This window comes from Ovis canadensis, chromosome 24 (assembly GCF_042477335.2).
Source record: "Ovis canadensis isolate MfBH-ARS-UI-01 breed Bighorn chromosome 24, ARS-UI_OviCan_v2, whole genome shotgun sequence".
Classification (NCBI taxonomy): domain Eukaryota; kingdom Metazoa; phylum Chordata; class Mammalia; order Artiodactyla; family Bovidae; genus Ovis; species Ovis canadensis.
Genome location: NC_091268.1, coordinates 16,936,187 through 16,955,600, shown reverse-complemented (window position 1 = coordinate 16,955,600; position 19,414 = coordinate 16,936,187). Strand labels below are relative to the sequence as shown.

General features: G+C 55.4%; 1 protein-coding gene across 6 annotated transcripts; it reads right to left on the bottom strand.

Moving 5' to 3' along the window:
* Positions 1-957: 957 nt before the first annotated feature.
* RAB26 (RAB26, member RAS oncogene family) lies at positions 958-6,846 on the bottom strand. Of its 6 annotated transcripts, none has more exons than XM_069570735.1 (9): positions 6,466-6,846; positions 5,280-5,390; positions 3,031-3,072; positions 2,875-2,941; positions 2,674-2,726; positions 2,243-2,308; positions 2,102-2,158; positions 1,936-2,012; positions 958-1,836 (listed from the first exon to the last, which is right to left on the bottom strand). In XM_069570735.1, the coding sequence occupies exons 1-9, from the start codon at positions 6,658-6,660 to the stop codon at positions 1,734-1,736; spliced, it is 771 nt and encodes a 256-aa protein (XP_069426836.1). In that variant the 5' UTR covers positions 6,661-6,846; the 3' UTR covers positions 958-1,733. The 6 variants fall into 6 exon arrangements, with proteins under 6 accessions (XP_069426836.1, XP_069426839.1, XP_069426840.1 ...); XM_069570738.1 differs by having other exon boundaries at positions 958-1,853; positions 6,466-6,833; XM_069570739.1 differs by lacking the exons at positions 2,243-2,308; positions 2,674-2,726 and having other exon boundaries at positions 958-1,853; positions 1,936-2,033; positions 6,466-6,833.
* Between the last annotated feature and the right edge of the window lie 12,568 nt (positions 6,847-19,414).

Below are 19,414 nucleotides of genomic sequence, written 5' to 3'. Positions count from 1 at the left end.
GGTTAGCTGTGGCATTTGCTTGTATGGACCATGGTCTGTTTATGAGACAGTGTATACTAGGCCAACTGAGTAACCAAACGAACCTAGTATCACTGTCTATAACATCACCCACCCTGGGGGAGAAGGGCAGTTGGCCTCGTTTCAGCAGGGGTTTGAACTGTCTGTGGTGAGGCCACCCGAGATGTCCTGTCTGCCGTGAGTGAACCACCTGGAACTCCCTGCAGACTCATTGTCTCAAGTTCCTGGGCTGATAAAGTGACTGGTACTAGACTGGCCTTGTTCTTCCTCCTAGCTGAACAAAGGAGGTGTGTTACATCATGACACTGGGGTAGTAAAAGAAAATACACGACCATGCCAAGTGGCCTCATCCTTTCTGACGGGGTAACCCAAGTGCTGACTGTCTAGACTGCACTTTAAAGGGATGTTATTGAGTATTGTCTGGTTTTTAATCCCCATTTGGGCCTCTAGTTGCCATAATCCTTTTACTAGCATTTGGTCCCTGCCTTTTTAACCTGTTGAGTTTGTTTCTTCCAGTTTGCAACAATTCCATGTCAAGGTGACGGTGAGGCAGGGGCTCCAGCAGAAGTCAGCCTGGACGAGGCAGGGATAGAGTTCCATGGCCCTGGTTAGGTAGGGGCCGTGAGCCTAGCGCTAGGCTGAAGAAGCTACAGAAGACCTTTACCTCTCAAGCTCTCAGTAAAGATTTCTTGGGGTCCAGCATGTGTGTGTGTTTTCACACCTGTTAGCACCCCAGAGGACTCCCTGGGATGACAGCTCATCCCTGGGCAGCCTTGGAGCAACATGAAAATGGAAGTTCATGCCAGTGATTTTCCACCTACTAGGACAACCTTCTCTAGGTTTTGGGGTTGTCTTTGCCTTGGGGTAGTTCGTGAACTCTTAATTCCTTACGGATGGTCCCAGAGCTTGTGGATGTCTTTCAGTGGACAAGGCAGGCACTCCAGAAAACAAACTTTTATTCACCAGGACCGGAAACAAAAGCTTTTGATCAAAAGACTGACTTGGAGTTTTTTCTTTAGTACAAGGTGGTATGCCCTGCCCACCCCTGCGACTTGACCTCACTGAGCCCAGGCTGTGTGTCAGCCTGCTAAAGTGGTACCCTGGTCCACAGGCAAGGCTGGTGGTCCTGGTTTCCCTGACATTTCTGTAACTTCCCATGGCCTGAACACCGTTACAAAGCCATAGCCTTGGCATCCTCCAGGGGAATCTGAAAGACCCTGTTGATATGGAACTGGGGCCTCCTATTGGGGGGCTGGCAGCAGGCAGTTGTCCTTGGGGTGCAGTGCAGGATGGGATTGGCGGTGAAGCCCTCTGCCCTGGGTTTGGGCAGAGTCCTGCCCCTTCCTTCCCGGGCAGCGAGTGCAGCTGAAGACATGGCTTTCTAGGCAGTTAGGCACTGTACATAATGGTGTGGGTGCTGCAGCCCAGCCTGAAAGTTGGGTGCCCATGGGGGGCTGGAGGCGGCAGAGCCCCGTGGCCAGAGGGCCAGGTCCCTGGCAGTCTACCCTTCGGTGTCCCTCCTGTACAGAAGACGGTTGCTTTGGGGCAGCAGCCAGTGAAGGACTGCAGGGGCTCTGGCTTTGTGCAGCCTGTTTGTTGGGACCTCAGCTCTGGATTGCTGCCCAGATGAGGGGTGGGTGAGGCTCAGCCTGGAACTGACTGCTGTAGACTGTCCAGTCTCCCAGGAGGATGCCCGGTGGCCGGGCCCCACAGGCTCAGGGTCTGCAGCAGGAAGACACCCGGCCCTCCCTCTTGATGTAGTCGTGCAGCCGGAAGCGGGGCTCGCTGGGGGCCTTGGTGGAGCGCTGTTTCAGCTCCCTGTGGGGCAGAGATGACTGTGGGATGGGGTGGCCTGGACCCCCAAGGAGGGGGTGCAGAACCCTGGGTCTGGGGCTCCTGGTGACCACGAGGACTCACTTGGCTATGGCTGTGAAGGCCAAGTCCACATTGAGGCCCGTCTTGGCGCTGGTCTCCATGAACGGCAGCCCGTAGTCCTACAAACAGCCGTGGGCAGCCTGGCAGGGGTGGCTCAGGTGCCATAGCCCTGGGGCGCTTGCCCGCCACCCACCCCACCCCAGCTCACCTTGGCCAGCTTCTCTGCATCCTCCCGCTTCACCGCACGCTCCTGGGCAGAGTCCACCTGGCGTAGGAACCTTGGTGAGAGCTGGCCCCGGTCACCCCCAACCCCCACCCCCGGCTCCCCTGCGAGAGAGGGGGTCTCCACCTTGTTCCCCAGCAGCATGAGAACCACATCGTCCTGGGCGTGCTCCTGGATCTCGGTCAGCCAGGCCTGCAGGGGCGGAGCTGAGGCCAGGCTGGAGGCCAGTGCTCCGGGCCCCCTGGCCCCTCCAGGACGCACCCCCAGAGTGCCTGATGGTGCTTGACCAGCAGAGGGGCCCCGGAGCTCATGCTCCCTGGGCACCATGCACAGGCAGCCCAACAGCTCCCTTATCTAAGCTGTTGGACTGGAAAGTCCCCCAGGACCCCCACTTTGGCTCGTTCAGCATGCACCTTGGCGGGGCAGTCTTACCCCCTCCCCTGCTGTCAGGAGGGTCCTCAGGAGTCTGGGACCCTGAGGCCGTCTGTGCCGGAGGGGGTTGGGACCCCATCCCGGCCTTTCTCCCCACCGCCGACCCCTGGAAGGAAGCCTCTGACCTGGATGCTGTCGAAGGAGGCCTTGTTGGTGACATCATAGAGCAGCAACAGTGCTGGGGGGAAGGGCAGTGAGGACCTCCTGAGCCCACAGCGCCCGCCCCTCCCCTCCGCCTGCGGGTCAGGCTCTTCCCGCTCCTGCCCCCGTCACACCCCCGGTGCCCTCCTGGGGCAGAGGCCTGGGGGCCGTGGCCCTGTGCTCACCATGGGCGTCGCGGTAGTAGGCGTGGGTGACGCTGCGGAACCTCTCCTGGCCTGCCGTGTCCCAGATCTATGGCCGGGGTGCGTGCAGCCATCAGCGCTGCCCGGGCCTTCCCAGGGGCCCCCTGCCCTCACCCCCTCCCTCACATCACCCCTCACCTGCAGCTTCACCTTCATGCCGTCCACGTCCACAACTTTGTTCTGAAACACAACCAGCCAGCTCCAGCAAGGGCCTGTCCTAGGTGGTGGTGCCCCTAGGGTCCGAGGACCTGTGCCCCTCTGGCGGGGTTGGGGGTCGGGGGGTAGTGGATAGGGTGGGGGGACAGGCAGCGCCAGGCCAGGGCTGAACCTGAGATGAAGAGCTCCAGTGTGCCCTGAGCCCACTGCCCCACACCTCCGCTCGCCAAGCTCTGCCCTCAGGCCCACCTCCTGCCCTCCACCTGCAGATAACACGTCCCCTTGAATCTGAGTCCCCTCTTGGTGGCCCAAGCACAGCGGGTACCCAGGCCACTCCTGCCCAGATGGCCATCCTGATGGACTTGGAGGTTGCCCCCCTCCATGGCCAGCTGTGTCCAACTCTGGGCCAGGTGTTTCTTCCTCTGCCCAGCCTGGAGGCCTGGCACACAGCCCCGCCAGCTCCCCTGCCCTCCAGGGACCCTGGTGGCCAGTCACTGAGGCCTGTTGACCTGCACCCCCAGCCTATCCCCTCTCCTTCACCCCAGCTGGTGCCAGCCTCAGCTGGCTTCCCTGTGCCCACTTGCCGTTTCAGCTTCACCCTGTATTCCTCTCCCCTGTGCTCTATTCCTAGCCGCCGGGCCCCCAGCACCTCTCTCTTGCAGGGCTTATTTGAAGTCCCCCACGGTGTGACTCCAGGCCTATCGCCCACACTATGCCTCAGTTTCCCCATCCACAAATGGGGATAGCCAGGGTGTCCGTTAAACAGTTGCCCCGATTACTCTATGAGCTCTGCGTGCAAAGCACAGAGAGAGAACTGAGTCCGGCCCGGAGCAGGGCTAAAGTGGTCACTTAAAAGCCTCTTTTCTGCAGGCCCCTGGGGATGGGCTCCAAGCAGTAAGCACAGAGCCCAGGACCTGGCCCTGTACCCAGTGGGCGCTCCCTGTGGGCTGGCTGGCGATGCGCCCTCGCGGAGCCCTCCCAGTTCAGGACTAGGGCAGGAAGTGGTTCAACTCCGGCTCCCATCTGCCGAGGTGGGGGCAGGGGCTGCCAGTCACCAGCTGAGGCTCCGGGAACAGCACTTCCTCCCTCTACACCAGCTCCTGCTGTTGGGGTGTTTCTGGGTCTCCAGGGAACGGGCGCAGCCATCTGCCCAGCTGCAGGGACATCCCACCTTCCCTGGCGCCCCGAACAGGGTGTGAACCAAACCACCTCACCTCCCTCCACACCTACCCTGGAGCCAAGAGGTGACAAGAGGGAGGTGAGGCCAGGGCCACCTCCGCTTCTGGTGCCTCAACCCTTACTTCATCCCAGAGCACATGAGGCACTCTGCCCCCCAAAATGGGATAGAGAGCAGCTCCCCAGACCGGAGGGAGCTCCCCCCTCTACCCCCGTCCCCAGAATGGGCCTCCCTCCCCACCTTCTGCAGACTGGGTCTTAATTAAAGGGTGAGAAAAATGCAAATCTGGGATTTGCTGAGAACACATCAGTACCCCAGGACATGGAGTTCAGACGGGTGCCAGAGCCCAGCAGGCCCAAGGCTGTGGTCCCCCATGACCCTGCAGGCTGCTTGGGGTGCTCGAGGGCTCTTGGGGAGCCGAGTCGAGGGCCATCCCCGAGAAGGACCCCAGGACACAGCCCTGGAGGGGGTTGAGGTGGTGAGGGGGTTCTAGCAGGGGAAAGCAGTCAGGGCTGGGGGGGGCCGGGGATCATTTCCCAAAAGCCTCCCTGCCCAAGGGCAGGGACTTCTCCCTGGCTCTGGGACCGAGGGTGTGCTTAAGCGCCACAGCCATCTGTCTAGTAGGACCTAGCACCTCAGGGCCCCTCTGGGCAGTGGGCAGTGACGCTGGCCTCCCCAGTGGCCATGGGTTTTGAGTTCCCATGGGGGCACCAGGACGCACCTCCTGGGCACAAGATCCAGGCCCCAGGGTCGTGCCAGCCCGGGATGCAGGGGTACCATCTCTGCTTCAATCATATACAGCTGCCACCTGTCCCCAGAACCCTTGAGGTGTCGGGAAGCAGGCAGCTTAGTGGTGAAGGCGTCCCAGCTTAACTACCTTGACTGCGGGAGCCAGGTGGGCCAGCCGGGGGCTTCACCTCATGAGGCTGCCGGTCCCACAGGGATAATGGAGAACCAGCTACCAGGGGTGTTTCAAGAAGCCATGAGCTGGTGTTGGGGGCCCAGGGCATGGCTGAGCCCAGTTGGTGCTTGGGATGTCAGCCCCCTCTCTTACCCGGAAGTCGATGCCCACGGTGGAGATAAAGGTCCCCGCCAAGAAAGCCCCATCCTTGAAGCGCACGAGCAGGCAGGTCTTCCCCACGCCTGAGTCCCCTACCAGCATGACCTGGGGCACGGGGAAAGGGCAGAGGGCACCTGGGTATCTGGGAACCCCTCCAGGGGAGGGGCCAGTCTCCCCTGAGCTGGCCTGGCCAGAGGGTGCCCGTGGGTGAGGGGCAGAAGTGGAGGAGGTTTGCAGGTGCACCAGGGCCTGGGGAGACATAGGGCCTGGACTTTTAACTGCCTCCTCTAGAAGGTTCTGTCTCCTCTCCATCAGTGGAGGGACAGGAGCTGCTGTCTTCATGTAGGGCACCACCTGGACACCATGCTTAGTCTGGAAGGGGAGCAACTGGAGTTTCATGGGGAGCAGAACTGGAGTGTTGGTCACTGGGGGCCTCCTGAGAGGCCTGGGGTGCTGGGGGTGGGGGTTCTGCACCAGAGGGCTTCTTCCAGTCCCAGCAAGACTCTAGAGGAGTCTGCCAAGTGAGGGTCAGAGCTTGGCGTGAGGAGGGGCTCAAGCTAAGTTTGTGAGCCAGGAGGGCATTCAAGCCCTTCTCCCCTCCCCCACTCTGTTAACCAAAGGTTCCCAAACCCAAGGATGGGCCTGCCACCGCCCCACCAGCTTCTGCCTTGGCCTGAAGGAGGCCCCAGCGTGCCTCACTCAACCTGTGAACCTCGTCCTAGTCTCTCCCCCTAAAAGGAGACTAGAAGACCCTGTGGGCCAGAGAAGGCAACATATGGGGAGATGAGGCTGGGGCCTTTGGTAGGGGCAGGAGCATCAGGGAACAAGGAGAAGACACCTGCCAGGCTCTGACTTCCGCAGGACCCCTTGTTCGGCCCTGCCCGCCGGGTGGGGGTCGCGGAGGGGGAGGGGGGCCGCCTTGCCATATGTTGGGTATCCCAAATCCGGGTTTGACAGCTGTGTGTGTGTGTGTGTGTGTGTGTGTGTGTGTATGTGCGCGCGCGCGCGCACGGTGCACCGCGCCAGCCTTGCCAGCTGCGGGGTGCCGCTCGGGGAGCCAGCTCGGTGCTGAAGCTCCGCAGGGCCCTGCACCGTTTCCCCGGATCCCCTCCCCGCTCAGCTCGGGCCGGACGCCACCTGCTGCACTCGCATCACTTGGGGCTGGGGGTGCCCGGCTCACCTTGAAGGCGACGTCGTAGAAGTCGCCGCCGCCGCCGATCGAAGACCAGCCGGGCTGCGGGGGCCCGTTGGGCGGTGCCTCGGGGCAAGGGCGAGCAGTCCCGGGTCGCACCGGCCGGGGCCCATTGGCGGCGGGCAGGGCAGAGGTAGCGGGTGTGCTGCCCGCCTTGCTCTTGGAGGTCTTTTTCCTGGACATGGCGGGCGGGCTGGCGGGAGCTCAGTGCTCTCCCGCCGCAGCTGCCGCGCCCCGGGAGGCCCTGCTCCCCTCGCCGTCGGAGCCAGACCCGGAGCAGAAGCCGAAGCTGTCCCGCGGCGTAGACATCCCGGGCGCCAGGCTCCGCGCCGCCCCGCCCCCGCCGCCCCACGGCCGCGCAGCCACTCTGGCCCGGCCTCCTGCCGCCGCCGCCACCAATGGCCGCCAAGGGGCGGGGTCATGCAAATGAGACGGCCTCCCTGGGGGCGGGGCCCGGGTCCAGGAGCCCCGTATCCCGGCGCCTCTGCGCCTGGGGGGCCGTTACCACCCTGTCCTGCGCCCAAAGGCCCCTCTCCGTAACTGCACCCGGGCTTCGGTGCGGGTGCGGGGCGGTGGGCCTGGGTGACTGAGCACTCGGCGTCCTGTCGCTCCTCTAATGTGCACCGCCCTGCCCGGCGCTGCCCCCTGCCCGGTGACCCCCGCCCCCGGACTACCTCCAGGCCCGGGATGAGAAGAGAGGGCGGCACTAAGGCAGCGGGCCTGCGTGGGATGGGCACCTGGGACTCGATCCCTTCTCAGCCGGAGGTGCCACCTGGCCTGCTGTGGCACCGCCCCCTCCCTTCCAGGGCAGGCAGGTCCAGGAAGCTCCAACACTCCGTGCTTGGCAAACAAACCGGGGTGCGCCCGGCCACCTGGGGCTCAGCTGACAGCTGGTTATCAGAAGCAGGACGTAGGGGCCAGGCTGAGCCGTAGGGGCCAGGCTGAGCCGCAGGGCCGAGGTGGCCAGGTGCTCTCCCCCGGAGCTTCTGTCTGCTGGGCTCAAGCTTCAGGATCTCTGGGGAAGGGGAAGTCAGTGTCAGAGCCAGTGGCAGGCCCTCTGAGCGTCCACTCCCCTAGGGCTGTCCCCTTAGGGACCCGGGAGGTGAAGAAGGTGGGAGGCCAGGCTGTGCCTGGCTTCTGGGCTTTCCAGTGCTTTCAAGTGCTGACAGTCCAAACCCCCCGCTGGGTCCTGGCAGACCCCTCTGCAGGGCCTGGCACCTCTGTCCCAGAACTGCCACCCAAGATGCTCCAAGTTTTGAGGATGAGGCTGAGTTGGTCCTGGAATCCTGGGAGTGGTGAGCCGACATGCCCTTCTCCCAGGGCTTGCAGGCAGCAGGTGCAGACAAAAGGCAGCTCCCTGCTCTGCACTTCTCTGTCCTGAGACGTGACCACTGTCACTGGGACCCTGGGCCCTTCAGAGGCCTGAGCCCTCTCAGCTGGCAACACCCAGAGTCCAAAAAATCACAACGGGCAGACGCTGCCTCTGGGGCTCAGAGGTCTGGGCAAACACAGATGGAAGGATGCCACCCAGCCAAGCGATTCCTCAAGAGACCTGGCAGGGCCCTGCATGAGAGGGTTGGGGCAAAGCTGCCCTGCACTGAGTGCCATCATGTGCTAGGTGCAGATGGGAGCTGCTCTGGTGCCCTGACGATCAGATGGGAAACAAAGGCGGGGGGTTGGCAGGAGGGGTGGGGGGAGAAGGACCAGGAAGGGAGCGGTCTAGTCACCAGGCAGGAAGCTGCAGAGCTAGGATATCTATGTGAGAACTGTGGCTCCTGAGAGCATAAAGCGGGGCTTGCCTAGAGGTTCCCTGGAGAAAGACCCATCCCTCAGGGCCCCGTCAGAGCTGGGGACCCACCTGAGGGCCCCCTGACCTCCTTGCCTGTCTTGCTCCTCTGGTTCCCCAGTTCTTCCAGGTCAGTGCCCAGACGTGTGGTTGGTGAGGCCTGAGTTTGGGGTGTTGGGTTCCCACAGCTGTGGCCCTGGGGACTCCAGGTATCTCACTCCCATGAGGCTGGCCCAGGATCTCAGCATGGCGGTGCCCACTGACCCTGGCATCCTAGTCCATGGGCTCTCTGCCTCTTCCTGCCAGCTGCTGCCAAGGCATAGGAAGCACCAGAGGTTTGAGTGCCTTAGGGCTGGGGCTACAGATGAGGTGTCCTGAGTTGGGGGGAGAGGGGTGGCTGCTGGCAAGGTAAACAGAAGAGAGGAGGCTGGCAATCCAGAAAGAGTGGGAAGCTAGGGGCGGAGGGGACTGAAAGCAGTGGAGAAAGACTTGACCCTGCGACCTTTAAAATTGGGAGAGTGTGTGAAAATTCAGGTCTCTGGTGTCTCTTGGAAAGAGGGAATTCTGAGTCCCTGGCTTGCAGGCCCCCTCTGCCTTCCCTGCCTTCCTGCAGTTCTTCTAATCTTTGATCATCGTGTCTTTTGGTTCCTGTTTGCCATCTGTCTCACTCTCTGGGATGTAAGCTCTCTGGGCACAGGAAGCAGCTTGTCTTGGTCACTGTCATATCCCTGGCAGCCAGCTCCAGGCCTCAATAAACAGTTATGAAATTGGTGAAAGAAGTATGAGCTAGAAATGTGGGCCCCATTTCAAGAGGACACGTCGTTGGCAACATGGATTTGAGGGAGAACATGCCTCCAAAGGCAAGAAGAGTAACTCTAGTGTGTTGCGTAGTGAGAGCAAGACCTTGTGAGAGCAAGAGCTTGTGGAGGTGGGACATTTGCACCGGGCTTTGAAGATTGAGCAGGAGTCCAACACTAGTGGAGACAGAGAAACTTGCCAGGTGGAGGGAGTATGTGTAGATTCAGAGAGCCGGGAGGTGGGCACTTTGAGCAGAAGAGGCCGAAGTGTGGTCCAGTTGCTTGGAAGAAATGAGAGGTGATTTGATTGGTGACAAAGGAGGGGGATAGATTGGAAGGTGAGTTTAAATGTTTTTCCTAGGAGCTTGGAAGTTGTTCGGTGGGAAGTAGGGAGCCATGAGTGGTTTCTGAGAGCAACAGAAAGAGGGTGCTGCTAAAGGAATAGTGGGTGTGGCCGGGGGGAGCTGGGTGTGCAGCGTGTGGACAGGGAGGTGAGTTTGAGGGGATTGCAGGAGCCCAGGGAGGGCTAATGAGGACGGAGGGGAGACAGAGTCTGCAGGTCTGGAGGGGAGGCAAGAAAGAATCCAAGACCCTGCGGGGCGCCCGGCTAGACTCAAGATGACAAGCCCTTTGCTGCTCTTCCCAGTGAGGGGAGGGTCTATGGCAGCTGTCTGTGACTGCGGTGACCAATGCAAGTGACCCTGAGCCTGTTTCTGGGCCATGCCCTCCAGGCTGGCAGCTCTCCATTCCTGTCTCCTCACACACGCTTTCTTGGGACCCAGCTGCCACCCCGTGAGAAAGCTCGAGTGGCCTGGCAGAGAAGCCCAGGTGGAGAGGACCTCACTTGCCAGCCTTGTGAGCCAAGAAGACACTCTGGCAGGTCCCAGGGAGAGGAGGTGAGCCCACCCTCGCTGCAGACGCTGAGCACATGGAGTTGTCTGTCGCACAGCCCTGGACTTGGGCACCCAGCAACGGGAGAAGTGGGCCCTGTGGTGGGGAAGGTCAGCAGGGTGGCTCTGGCTGGAGCTGGGGGTCTTCAGACCTGGAGAGACCTCCCCAAGGCAGGCTAGGTCCCCGAGGTGGGGGTTGGAGGTGAAATGAGCCCTGGAGCTGAGGTAGAGGTGAGGATGAGGGCTGTGTCTCCCTGGGGAGGGGACACCTACCAGCACTCAGCACTTCTGGCTTAGGGCTGGCCCTGCCTGATACAGAATCCACCTGCAATGCAGGAGACCCTGGTTCGATTCCTGGGTTGGGAAGAGCTGCTGGAGAAGGGATAGGCTACCCACTCCAGTATTCTTGGGCTTCCCTTGCGACTCAGCTGGTAAAGAATCCGCCTGCAATGTGGGAGACCTGGGTTGGATCCCTGGGTTGGAAGATCCCCTGGAGAAGGGAAAGGCTACCCACTCCAGTATTCTGGCCTGGAGAATTCCATGGACTGTATAGTCCATAGCATTGCAAAGAGTCGGACACGGCTGAGCAACTTTCACTTTCACTGCTGGGCGGGAGGGGCTGCACAGTTCCACATCCCAGCAAATGGATGGAACCACCCCAGGCACCTCTCCTGGACCCTCTCTCCAGCACCCTCTGCCAGCCTGGACCCCTGGTCCCCTTGTCTGGGGACTTCAGCTCCTGCATTCTGCCTTCTGACTTGCCCATCCACATGTCTGACCCCCTAGTCCTGGAGTGATGTGCACTGTGGCTGCCCAGCCATGAGAACCCTCTGGAACCGATGGCTTTGGGCAGTCTTTCTCTGGTCCCTGATTTTCCAAGCTTCACTGTTCAGCTACAGGCTGTGGCCCTCAAGCCAGGTAGCCTTAGGCAGGAATGAGAGTCCTCCCTGACCTTTCCAGGCTCTGCTTGGATCCTCCTCCTGCGAGCAGACTTCCCGGGCTCCTCCCGCCCCCAGTCTTGTACAGGCACATAGACACTCACATTTGCTCTCCAGTGGTTCCTGGGGGACTATGCTGCCCCTGCACCAGTCAGTGAGGTTCCTGAGGACAGTGTCTGTCCTGCCCACTCCTGCCCTCACCACACACTGGAGGGTCAGCCCAGGGCTGAGCAGAACAGAGGGAGGCTGGACTTCATGCTCCTTTAGCCAGAGGGGAGGGGCAGAGTCCCCAGAATACCTCTCAAGAAGACAGTCCTGCAGAATTCAACAGTTTGCAATCTCAGGGAGAGGGACCCTGGCTGGGAGTGGTGCCCGAAGGCAGGGGCCCCGCTGGGTATGTGGCACCCACTGACCGCCCCCCTCAGGTATGTGGCGCACACTCTCTGAGCGCCCCCTCCTCTCTGTGAGCTGAGGAGGTGGGAGGAGCTGGTCTTCGAGGTCCCTTCCAGCTCAGACACCTTATGTTCCATGAGATCCGCGTGAATGTTGCCATGGAGACGTCGGAGAGGAGCTGCAACAGCACAGATGTGACTGAGGAGTCACCTAAGGAAGCGGCTGGTGTCAGAGGAGCCCTCCCCACCCCCTGCCGCCCCCAAAGCCCTGGTGCACAGGGGCCACACTGCGTGACCCGTGCCAAGAGGACACGCCACTTGCCCTGCCATGTGCTTCCATGAGGCCCAGCGGGTATAAGGAGTGCATGTCCATCCCTGTCTGCGGGGAGAAGGACCGACTGGCACGGGGGGGTGTTTGGAACACAGCATTGTTCCCTTGCAGGTGTGGCTGTGAGGTCCGCCCCCTGTCCTTGCTTCCCACGGCTGCTCAGGAACTGGCATCTGGCTGCCCTTGGCAGTCTCGAGACAAAAAGCATGCCAGTCACAGTGTGGAGAGTGTGGGGGAGGCCTCGCTCTGATCCAGCCCCTGCACTGAGGCCCCAGGTGGGTGAGACCTCTGGGCTCAGAGCACCCCCAGCTGTCGCGTGGCTCCTGAGTGCCACACGTGGCCTCCTGGCAGGGGAGGCCTCAGTGTCGGTGGGAATGACTAAAATGAACCCCAGGTAACCATGACAACCACTGAAGTCTGCAGCTGGCTGCCCTTGGAGTGGGCCAAGCTCTTCACTTGCCTCATCTCTTCTTTTTTCTTAATTATAAAAATAATATATATATGAGTTTTGCAGGCACGTCAGCCACACAAAAGGGAAAGGCAAGAGTAAAAGTCCTTGCTCTAGGACTTCCCTGGTGGGCCAGTGGTTAAGAACCTGCCTTCCAATGCAGGGGACTCGGGTTTGATTCCTGGTCATGGAAGTAAGATCCCATGTGCCTCGGGGCAACTAAACCTGTGTGCCACAGTGAAGACCTAGCTGCTGCTGCTGCTGCTGCTAAGCCGCTTCAGTTGTGTCTGACTCTGTGCGACCCCATAGATGGCAGCCCACTAGGCTCTTCCGTCCCTGGGATTCTCCAGGCAAGAACACCGGAGTGGGTTGCCATTTCCTTCTCCAATGCGTGAAAGTGAAAAGTGAAAGTGAAGTCGCTCAGTCCTGTCCGACTCTTCGCAACCCCACGGACTGCAGCCCACTAGGCTCCTCCGTCCATGGGATTTTCCAGGCAAGAGTACTGGAGTGGGGTGCCATTGCCTTCTCGGAAGACCCAGCACAGCCCCTCTAAAAATGTCTCTCCCCCCAACAGATTATGTCCTTCAGGGTTAGCCACTGTAGCTTTGGTAGCGGCTCCTGGGTGAGTCCCTTAACAGTGGCTGTGACAAATTCCCACAGACACGCCAGCACAAAGCAACTCAGCTTGGCCATCCTGTGCTTTGGAGGCCAGAAGTGTGACATGAGCCTCGTGGGACTGAAGTCAAGGTGTCAGCAAGGCGGGTTCCTCTGGGGGCTCCAGGGCAGAGTGCCCGACTCTTCAGCTTCTGGTGGTCTCCAGCTTTTCTTGGCTTGTGGCCACATCACTCCAGTTTCCACTTCCGCAGGCACCTGGCCTTCTCTTCTGCCACTGAAACTTCTTACAATATGTTCAAGTTCCGCCTGGATAGTCCAGGGTCATTCCCCATCTCGATCGTTCGTTTAGTCACATCTGCGTTAACTTTTGTCCTGTGAGGTGGTCTTCATACCTTCTGGGGATTAGGACCTTGATGTCTTTGGGATCCTTCATTCAGCTGAAACAGGGCCATTCAAGTTTTTATTTTGGGACTTTGAAACAAGGTTTCTGTGACTGAGCAAACCTAAAAAAAGTCACTGGATTATGGATTTCTTTTTCTATCTTATCTTTGTCCCAGTTTTTTTAGGTATCCAAATTATGTTTACTAAGTACACTTTATATTTATGCATAAGCATGCATAAATTACATTGAGAGGTGATCCTTGTTCTCTAGGAGTATAAATAAAATCACGACTACCTGATCTTTCCACGTTTGATAGGACTTTCCCATTAAAAGAGCTGGACTAGGGACTGCCCTGTGTAGGAGTTCCATCCGGAAACTAAAATCCCACATACTGCAGGGTGTGGCCAAAAAAATGTTGTTTTAATTAAGGAAAGAAAAAAAAGATCTAAGTGTCTTTTCCTGGCAAGGCTCTGATATATTTTCAGTTTCTTACTTGGATGTTAATTTTTTATTTTTTCTTGAGTCAGTTTTTATAGTTTATATTATTTCAACATGTTTTTAGATAAAAAAAATTGCACATAAGCTCATAATTTTTCACTCTTTATTTCTGTGAATAAACCTTCATTCTTAATCTTAACGTGCTGTATTTTATTTTCATCTCTCTTTCGGCTATACTTGCCAGGAGGTTTAAAAAAGAACCTTAATAGCCTTGCTTATTAAACATAGCTCTTGATGTTATTAATCAATTCGACTTTCTTTTATTTTACTGCTTGACTTTTGGGTGTCCTGGGTGTTTATTGCTGCGCAAGGGTTTTCTCTAGTTGTGGCAAGCGGGGCTACCCTTTGTCGAGGTGCATGGGCTTCTCGTAGCAGCGGCTTCCCCTGTGGAGCACGGGCTCTAGGCAAAGGCGCTACCAGTTGTGGCGCACAGGCTTGGTTGCCCTGCAGCAGAGACGGAACCTGCGTCCTGCGCGTTGGCATGCAGATTCTTATCCTCTGTACCACCAGGGAAGTCCCTCTACTTTCGTTATTTTTTTTAAGATTTTTTTATTTGGACCATTTTTTAAAAGATTTTTTTATATGGACTATTTTTTTTAAGTCTTTATTGATTTTGTTACATTATTGCTTCTTCTTCTTCTTTTTTTAATGTTTTGGTTTTTTTTTTTTTTTTTTGGCCAAGAGGCATGTAAGATCCTAACTCCCTGACTAAGGATCAAACCCATACACCCTGCACTGGAAGGCAAAGTCTTAACCACAGGATCACCAGGGCAGTCTCTACTTTTTCTTTTTAAAATAGCTGACTGATACTCTTAAGTTTCTAATTTCCTTCCTTCTACTTTGCTTTGGTTTATTTTATAGTTGTTTTTCTAGAATGTTGACAAGGATGTTTAACTTATATACTAGTTTGATATTCCATGATCATCAATTTAAAAAAGTAATGTTATCAGTTTCTCTCCATATATAACTGCGTACCACAGATTTGGTAAGATGTGTGCTCATTACTAGTCATCTCTATAGATAATCTGATTTTAATCTTGATTTTAAATTACTAAAAGTTAAAAGATTGACAAGAGGGTATTTCAATTTCTAAATGGTAAGATTTTTAAATATCAGGTTTATTGGGGCATAATTTATGTACACCTGTTGGTTTAGTTCCTCAGCCATGTCTGACTTTTGTGATCCCATGGACTGTAGCCTGCCAAGTCCCTCTGTCCATGGGATTTTCCAGGCAACTCACAGGAGTGGGTTGCCATTTCTTTCTCCAAGGGATTTTCCTGACCCAGGGCTTGAACCCATGTCTCCTGCACTGGCAAGTGGATTCTCTACCACTGAGCCACCAGAGAAGCCCTTCTGTATACCGACATTCATCAGTTTTAATTAAACAGTCCGGTGAGTTTTGACAAATATCATTTAAGCATCATCATACTCCCGATATAAAACATTTTTGTCACCTCCAAAATTTCCTCATGTCCCTTTGCAGTAACGCCCTCCTTCCACCCCTAGCTCCTGGCTACCACTGACCTGCTTTTTGTCACTGTGAGTGTTTAAATATGTAAGAAACAACTTTATGAATGTCTAACACATCCAATAACTGCACATTTTTAAAGTGTGCAGTTTGATTAGTTTTGACACGTGTACACCCATGAAACCATCACTGCAATCAAGATAATGGAGATATCCACCCCGTCCACATTTACCTTTCAATTACCTGAGTCATCAAGATGTCCACCCTCGTCCCAGACCCTCAGTGAATGGCTCTTCAGGCTTTTACCCAGGTGAGCATCCCTGGGTTAAGGTGGGTTTGGGGAAGCCCCAGCTGTGAGCTAGACTCATGATGTGGTTAGCAGATGAAAGGACCCAGAGCACCTCTAGGGGGCAGTGTTTCCTAAGGCCACTTAATTGCGTAATCTTCCAGATCCTTGGCAAAGTCCTGTTACATAAACTAGAACTTATTAACTGTGTGGTTCAAACTCTCCATATCGTTAATGAACTTAAAAAAATGGTTCACTTGATTTGTACAGTTCAAAGGAAGGTGTAAAAAGTCTTCCACAATGATTTTGTGAATTCTTAAGTTTAGCTGGGTTTGCTGATGTTCTTTTTTCAGGAACACAATGGTTCATTGTATGTTCTACATAGATTGTATCTTTAGTGCAAAAAAAATTGGACTCTTTTTCTCATTTACTGTCTTTCACTTTAGGTTTTATTTTCCTAGTATTAATCCTGCCACTCCACCCTCTTTGTGTCTTCATTTTCTATTTCTTCACTCTCAGCCTTCTAGGTTGTTTGTCTTAGCTGTGTCTCTGTAAACAACATTTACCTGACTGAGTGTGTCTTCTTATGAAAATCTTTGCTCTTTATCAAGGGAATTTAACTCATTTATATTTATAATGTTCACCCATATGCTTGGTCTTCTTTTGTGTTCTGGTTAATACACTGATCCACTGTTTCCTTTTTTAATTCTTTTCTTCCTGCACCAATCAGAGTTTCTTGTTTCTTTCCCCTCACTTCTAGTTTCCCCCTTTATTTTAAACTACTAGTTATCATTAACTATTAATAAAAAGCATTTAAATCTATATTTTATCAAGAATTAGACATTTCTTGGACTTCTCTGGTGGTACAGTGGATAAGAATTCGCCTGGTAATGGGTTTGATCCCTGGTCCGGGAATATTCCACATTCCACGGAGCAACTAAGCCCGTGGGCCGCAACTACTGAAGCCCGAGTACCTAGAGCCTGTGCTCCACGCAAGAGAAACCACCACAATAAGCTGGTATACCACAACAAAGACTAGTCCCCGCTCGCAGCAACTAGAGAAAGTTTGCTTGCCGCAGTGAAGACGCAATGCAGCCATAATTAATTAATTTTAAAAAAGAAACATTTCTCCAATGTCCCCCTCCCTGAATCAGGGAGGATCTTTGGCGCATTTCATTTCCTCTGACTCACCAAGTGGTTTGTTGAAATAGTGTAGAATTTCATCTCCAGATAATTAATTTTCTTCTTTATACATGCCTTTCCAGGGAACTTCCCCGGTAATCTAGCAGTTAAGACTCTGCTCTTCCAAGGCAGGGGGCCCAGGATTGATCTCTGGTCAGGGCACTAGATCCCACATGCGTGGGGCAACCAAGAAGTGCAGTGAAGATCCCGTAAGCCACAAATAAGACCCAGCCCAGCCTGAATAAATAAAGTTTAAATAAGGACTCCCTGCTTCCAATGCAGGCGTTTCAAATTCGATCCCTGGTCAGGGAACTAAAATACCACATGCCCTGGTGGCAAAAAATCAACCAGACTATATATATATATATATATATATATATATATATATATATATATATATATATATATATATATATATATATATATATATATATATATGGGCTTCCCTGGTGGCTCAGATGGTAAAGAATCTGCCTGTAATGTGGGAGACCTGGGTTCAATCCCTGGGTTGGGAAGATCCCCAGGAGCAGGGAACAGCTACCCACTTCTTGCCTGGAGAATTCCATAGACAGAGGAGCCTGGCAGTCTACAGTCCAAGGGGTCGCAAAGAGAGTCGGATACGACTGAGAGACTTTCACACACACAAACGTATCTATATATAATTTTTTTTCTCTTTCAGAAATCCTTTTCCATCAATTGCATATATTCCACAATGACATGTAAGCAGTTCTTTAGACTTAGTTAATCTGTTTTGCTTATTTTGCATCACTCTTTCTTATGGGTGTATCTTCCCTCATCTTGAGTCCTTGAATCTTAACTGTTGCTCATTTGACTGGAATTTAAAACCTTTGAAACGTTTGAAAAGTAATCTCAGTCCTTCCACTTACTTGCTGTGTGACTGGGCAAATTTCTTAACCTCTCTGTGTCTTAGTTACCTCATTTAATAAGAGGAATAGTAATAGAACCCAACTCCTAGAGTCCTGAAGAGGTGACGGAATAAGGCCGTCAGTGAGTGGGTGGAGAGGTGAAAGATGTGGGTTTCCTCCCTCCAGTCTCTCAGGAAGTTCTCGCCACAAACCCTTCCATTTCCTGTGCACACACTCTCTCTTTCTCTGTGGTGTATTGCTCCCGCTCTGTTGGTACTCTCCCCTTAGCCTGGAAATTGGTTCAAGTCTCTCCCGTATTACGAGAAAACCTTGGCTCTCGCTCCGTGTCCTTCTCCTGTTCCTTGCCTCCCTTTCCTTTCATATATAAGCTTCTAGAAACAGGGAAACAAGCTGTGTCTACACCCGCTCACTTGCTAACATCCTGTGTCTCCCTTCCTGCCGTCCCCTTCACTCAGAGTGCCCTCAGAAAAGGTCACGGTGAACACAGCACCTTCAGTTTCCTGCAGCAACACAGCAGGGTGGAGGAGGCATCGGGTGACCCTGGGGAGGTCTGTCCTGTAGGATAAGCTCGGGGACAAATGCTTGTTTTCCCTGAATGGCTGTGTGATGTGAGTGAGCATGAGATGGGGGCTGGAGAGGCTTCCTGGAGGAGGAGTCACCTCCACTGAGTCAGCAAGAGGGTGGGACAGAAAGGCATTCCAAGCCAAGGGAAGAACATGGGGCAAGGCCAGGAGGTGCGAGGCTGCAGAGGGTCCTGGAAGCCCCACGTGGAGGTGCAGGGGGAACAGGGAGGGACTGACAGCTTCACCCACCCAGCCCTGCTCTGTTTCTGCAGCACAAGCCCCTGTTAGCTTCTGCCCTGGAGCTCTTCCCCCTGCTTCCTCACACGGGGCCTCAGTTTCCTTCTGCTTCTCTGGCTCTCTCACTTAGACTCCCTCCGAGGCTTCCCCCTCTCCAACTCCAGGTTGGGGTTCTCTGCCTCTGGATTCTCCCACCTGCCCCAGGTGTGCTCACCACCCCTCTTCCAGCTTCACACCCCACCTCCAGCTGCACTCTGGACACCTTCTCCAGTGGCCCCAGCCCCATCTGTCCAGAAGCCCCTCCTCACCTTTCCCCCTACATCTCTTCTCCCTGCCCACCCCAACACCAGGCCCCAGACAACAGTCTCTCCACCCATTCCGACACTTGCCTCCAGGTAGGGCACCATCTGAGCCTCCTCCTCCTCCCCTGCCCCCAGCCAGACCTGAGACTGTTCCCTACTTGGGCCTCCTCCCCGCACCTTGCTTCGTATCATCAAGCCCACCGTGGCTCAGCCTCCATGCCAGTGTTTCCAAGTGTGATCACCAAGCACTCCCTCTGTGACTCTACATCAAAAGGTCCCCAAGGCCCAAGAGGTCTGTTGGCTTCACGATCCCTCCCTGTTAGGATGGAAGCTCCTCCTTGGGTCTAACTTAAGCCCCTCCCCAAAACTGCTCTAAGGTACTGATTTGGGGACAAAGTGGGTTGTGAGAACTGTCTTGAGAATGGACCCCACTGCTGGAGCAGGACCATCTGCTTCCCCTGCCCTCCAGAGCCTCTGCCTGCTCCTGGGTCGTGGGCCTGTGAGGCTGGCAGGCTGTGCCCTGTTCATCTCCAGCTGGGGCCTGAGCCGGGAACCTGTTCTTCCTTGGGTCTTTCCTGGGTGTGACCCTCTGCCAGTCCTAAAGCAGGTTTGCTATGCCATGGCCCACTTGAGAAAGGGAGGTACCTGTGCCATTTCACCTCCCAGGGAATAGCAGAGTTTCAGTGTGCCCACACGGTGGTCTTACTGGGACTTCCCCAGAAAGTGGCCTCAGGACCTGGGCCTAGCACCTGTGGATTCAGTTGAGGCTGCCAGCTAGCTTAAGACGGAGCACACGGAGGGAGCTGGGAAATCTCCAGACACAGCCTGACCCCAAGTCTCAGGACAGTGGGACAGGGGCTTAAGTGGGACAGAGGCCTTGCCCCCAGGGCAGTCTGGGGACCCCCTCCCTGTGTCTACTCTGTCCAGGCTCTGGTGGA